Raw genomic sequence first — 5,231 nt, 5'->3', positions numbered from 1 at the left:
CATTATCCTTGTTTTACAAGTGGATGCTGACTAAAAAAAAAAAAAAAAAAGAATCTCCTTTGGGAGATTTCTCTTTCCAGAGAATCTCCCAAGCTCTACCCCTTTGGAGCAGTTCCCTCCCTCTTATAGCCTCCAGGGGCTGGCCATGCTTCTTTCCCTAACTTGTGGACAGGTCCTGGTCATTAGTTTCTGTCATTCACCCCAACCTTCTTTACACTTACGCCCTGCTCCTTCTCTCCCTAAGGCTGGGCCTGGAGGACTCCTCCTCAACCCAAGTTAGAAAAGTCCCCACCTCCTTCAGGATCAAGCCTGCCCCCTTCTCCTTCAGGAGGCAAGTCCCACCCCTCTTCATTCTGCCAGGCCCCGCCTTCCTTTTTTCAGACGAGGCCCTTCCCTTCCCTCTGCCAGAGCCTCGCCTGGTCCCCTTCGCTCCCTCGAGTTAGGCCCCGCCCCACCATCCCTTGGATAGGGCCCTGCTTCCTTCTTTGAGTTAGGTCCCGCTCTCTTCTGGTCCGCCCTTCCGCGAGCCAGACTCCTTTTCTTCCCTCTCTGAGCCAGGCCCCGCCCCGGTCCCCCCGTCAGAGTAGCTTCTGCTCCTCCTTCTCTGAGTTAGGCACCGCCCCTTCTCCCTCTAGAAGTCGGGCCCCGCCCCCTTCTTTGCCTCAGGGCCAGGCCCCGCCCCCTTCTCACTCTACCTTGGGACTCCTCGCTCGAACCTTGGGCCGGACCCCTTCACCATCTTCTGCCTCCTTCCTACCCTCCAATACAGTGTCTCTACAACACTCACACTCCCCCTGCGAAACCCCTAGACTCCTATAGGAACCCCCAGACTATTTCGGGACCTCCAGGACACTTGCATCTCCAACCTCGCCCCAGATTCCTTTCCTGAACCCGGCTCTGCTTACCCAAGGGCCCCAACTCCGACGCAGCGGGCGGTCTGGCTACTCGGCGACTCGGCATGGCCCGGGGACGGATGGCCCGGAGGCCAGCCCAGAACGAAGCACGCACGCGGGCAGGCCAGGCAGCCAGGCGGAACCGTCCGGTGGACGATCGCGGGTCAGGCCAGCGGCGCAAGGGCTGGAGCCGCAGGCCGGGCTGGACGCGCGGCGCCCGGGGCTGCGGGGGGCGCCGGGCCGGGCCGGGCGGGCGGCGGGCGGGGGCGGGGCAGCGGAATTCCCCGGCGCCACCGGCCTGCGCGCCCATTGGCCCGCATCCTGTCGTGACGTCACGCCAAGGGGAACGGGAAAACCCCCACGCTACACGCAACATCAGGGGGCGGGGCCGGCCGGGAAGAGGCGGCTGGGCGCTCGATAGGGGTTGGGCAGGCGTAGCTGCCCATTGCTCCCGACAAGACAACTGAGCCTTGTTTAGGGCCACTCACGCCATACCCATTGAACAAGCTTCCCATTCTTGGTTTCCTGGTGGGACTTGAACCTGCTTTTTCTCAAGCTGGAAGGATCGCAAGAATCGAAGGATCACAAGATTACCAGGGTTCTACATCTGTCATTGAAAATAACGATCTTTATGAAATCTCCAGGTATCGCACTACCTCAGCTTCTTCAACTGATAAAATATTTAGTGAACATTTAAAGCTAGAATGTCAGCTTCGGGATTTCTGTTCCTTGTATCTTCAACACCTAAAACAGGGCCTGCAACATAAAATAAATGTTAAGTGAGCAAGTGGATGGATTTTTAATTTATTGTTTTGTCTCTTCCCATCCTGTCTCCCAATCACTAGTTGTGTGAACTTAGGGCAACTGACTTTATCTCTCTTAGCTTCAGTTTCCCATGTGTAAAATGGGTGTAATAATAGGATGGTCAGGGAGGTACCTGTGGCTCAGTGAGTAAGGCATTGGCCCCATATACCGAAGATGGTAGGTTCAAACACAGCACCAGCCAAACTGCAACAACAAAAAAAAAATAGCTGGGTGTTGTGGCGGGTGCCTGTAGTCCAAGCTACTTGGAAGGCTGAGGCAAGAGAATTGTCTACGCCTAAGAGCTGGAGGTTGCTGTGAGCTGTGACGTCACAGCACTCTACCATGGGCGACAAAGTGAGACTCTGTCTCAAAATAATAATAATAATAATAGGATGGTCATAAGGAGTAAATAAGATGATAATAATTGAAACTTTTTTTAAAAAACAGTATCACTATGTTGCCCTTGGTAGAGTGCTGTGGCATCACAGCTCACAGCAACCTCAAACTCTTAGGCTTAAGCTATTCTTTTGCCTCAGCCTCCCAAGTAGCTGGGACTACAGGTGCCCGCCACAACGCCTGGCTATTTTTTTTGTTGTTGCTGTTGTCATTGTTGTTTAGCAGGCCCGGGGTGGGTTCAAACCCACCAGCCCTGGAGCATGTGGCCAGCACCCTAACCACTGAGCTACAGGCACTGAGCCGAAACTTTTTTTTTTTTTCCTTAAACAGGGTCTCGATCTGTTGCCCAGGCTGAAGTGCAGTGGGGATCAGCCCAGCTCATTGCAACGCCAAACTCCTGGGCTCAAAAGATTCTCCTGCCTGAGCCTCAGGAGTGGCTGGGATTGAGTGTGCACCACCGAACCTCACTAAGTTTTTTATTTCTTGTAGAGATGAGTTGTCTCTATGTTGCTCAGGCTGGTCTCAAAATTCTGGCCTCAAGCAATCCTCCCACTTTGGCCTCCCAAAGCGCTAGGATTACAAGTGTGAGCTACCCCACCTGGTAAGACATGTATATAGTTCTCGCAAGTGCCAGGCACTATTCTAAACATGTTACATCCTAAATACATGTCTCACTTAAACTTTTGTGTGACCTGGGACAAATTACTTAATTTCTCTGGATCTCAGTTTTCTCAGGTGGGGATAAATGATAGCACATACAAGATTGTTGTGAACCTTCAACTTACAGTTATTACATACGGTATAGCAGTTTCAGGCACTGCTCTAAAAGCTAGGGCCAGGTTGGGCTAAGTGGCTCACACCTGTAATCTTAGCACTCTGGGAGGCCCAGGCAAGTGGATTGCTTGGGCTCATGAGTTTGACACCAGCCTGAGCAAGAGCAAGACCCTGTCTCCACTAAAAATAGAAAAAACTGAGGCAAGAAGATCACTTGAGCCCAAGAGTTGGAGGTTGCTGTGAGCTATGATGCCATAGCACTCTACCCAGGGCGACAGCTTGAGACTGTCAAAAATAAATAGATAATAAATAAATAAATAAAAATTAGGGCCATAATAACAATCACCACAGACAAAAAACCCTTGCTATCAAAGAGCTAAAATCCAAGTGAGGAAGACAGATAGAAAATGGAGAAGCACATGTATGTGGTGACAGTGATATTATAGAAGGATAAAGCAAGACCTTCGAATTAAATCTGGGGGGCAGTTCAGGTTAGGAAGTTTAGGGAAGAGTCTGAGAAGGTGGTATGTGAGCAGAGAATGGAAGGAGGAGAGATCCATGTGGATACCTAGAGTGCAAAGACTTTGAGGTGGGAACAAGCATGGCATATTTAGGGAACATCAAGGGAAGTGGAGCAGAGTGACTAATACAGTGGGGTTGAGGCCAGAGTGATGGACCCATAAATGAGGACATTGAATATTATTAGTTTTTTTTGAGAGAGAATGTTGCTCTATCCCATTGGCTAGAGCACCCTGGTATCAGATTAACCCACAGCAACCTCAAACTCCCAGACTCAAGTGATCCTCCTGCCTCAGCCTCCCAAATAGCTGGGACTACAGGCACCCACCACAATGCCCAGCTAATTTTTCTATTTTTAGTAGAGACAGAGTCTGGTTCTTGCTCAGATGATCTCAATTTCCTGAGCTCAGGGGATCCTCCACCTTGACCTACAGTGGTAGGATTACAGGTGTGAGCCCTCATATCAGGCTGAATAATTTTTTTTTTTTTTAAGAGACAAAGTCTCACTTTATTGCTCTCGGTAGAGTGATACGGCATCACAGCTCACAGCAACTTCCAGCTCTGGGGCTTAGGTAATTCTCTTGCCTCAGCCTCCTGAGTAGCTAGGACTACAGGAGCCCTCCACAATGCCCTGCTATTTTTTTGTTGCAGTTTGGCCAGGGCCGGGTTTGAACCCCCCACCCTTAGTATATGGGGCCGGCGCCCTACTCACTGAGCCACAGGCGCTGCCCCAGGCTGAAGAATGTTAATAGTAATAGATGAAGCAAATCACATATATAGCACTTAGACTATGTATGTGGCTCATGATAAGGAGTGACAAATAGTGGCTTCTATTATAGGACCAGAAGGTTATCTAATCCCCTTCTGCCCCTTGCAAATGTCAGGCCTCACAAATATTTGCTGAATGAATAACTGAAAGGACACATCAGATATCATCAGTACTGTTTCAGCTGGGTTATGAACCCCACAAGGGCAGGCTGTGGGACTACCTTGGTCCCACTGTATCCGTAGAGCCCACTGGCACCTTGCTACACCCAAAGGAAGAGTTATTTGTTGACTTCATGTCAGTCTTTCTCCATGTTTCCAAATGTGGGCCCTTCCAATGTCCCTATCTCTGGATCTGTCTGTGTGTCCATTTAAGTGACTGTTAGAATTGTTCAAATATACACTTAGCAAACGTTCTTGGAGCACCTCCTGTGCACACAGCCCTGTGCTGGGGAGATGGGCCAAGATGGCCCTGGCTATGTCCTGATATGATCTCTGTCCAGTGGAGGAGCCTGACCTGTCCTCAGGGATGACAGAATGGGCAGGACTGCTATGAGAGAGGCTGAAGACTTGAGGGTCAAGGAGGGCTTCCTAGAGGAGGGACTCACAGAGAGGTAAAGAGGAGCTGTGCACCTAGGGGCATGTCCAGGTGGAGAGAAAAGCATGACCTCTAGCTTGGATGTAAAACAATACTAAGAGCAAGAGAGGCCAGGTTGGCTGCTGGAGTTAAGAAGGCTCTGCCCAGGTCCTGCTTACCATTGAGGACCCTGGGCTCTTCTCCCAACACTAGTGGGGAGCCATAGTAGGTTCTTTTTTTCTTTTTGATATAGAGTCTCACTTTGTCAACCTCAGTAGAGTGCTGTGGCCTCATAGTTCACAGCCAGCTCAAACTCTTGGGTTCAAGCAATTCTCTTGCCTCCGCCTCCCAAGTACCTGGACTACAAGTGCCCACCACAGTGCCTGGCTATTTTTTTTTTTTTTTAAGAGACAAGGCCTCGGCTCAGCGCCTATAGCTCAACCGGCTAAGGCGCCAGCCACGTACACCTAAGGTGGCGGGTTCGAATCCCCAGCCCAGACCCG

General features: G+C 50.6%; 1 protein-coding gene across 1 annotated transcript in view; it reads right to left on the bottom strand.

The window, feature by feature from the left end:
- Window positions 1-1,129, bottom strand: part of RELB (RELB proto-oncogene, NF-kB subunit) — a 30,896-nt gene extending 29,767 nt beyond the window's left edge. Inside the window, exon 1 of the mRNA XM_012811168.2 lies at window positions 906-1,129. Coding sequence (XP_012666622.1) covers window positions 906-960 — 55 coding nt within the window. The 5' untranslated portion in view covers window positions 961-1,129. The remainder of the gene's footprint in view (window positions 1-905) is intronic.
- Window positions 1,130-5,231: the final 4,102 nt, after the last annotated feature.

The sequence above is a fragment of the Otolemur garnettii genome, unplaced genomic scaffold (genome assembly GCF_000181295.1).
Source record: "Otolemur garnettii isolate 467f Iridium unplaced genomic scaffold, OtoGar3 scaffold00152, whole genome shotgun sequence".
In the NCBI taxonomy this organism is placed as follows: Eukaryota; Metazoa; Chordata; class Mammalia; order Primates; family Galagidae; genus Otolemur; species Otolemur garnettii.
The sequence above is the reverse complement of the archived record's forward strand: the minus strand, read 5'-3'. Positions and strand labels throughout refer to the sequence as shown.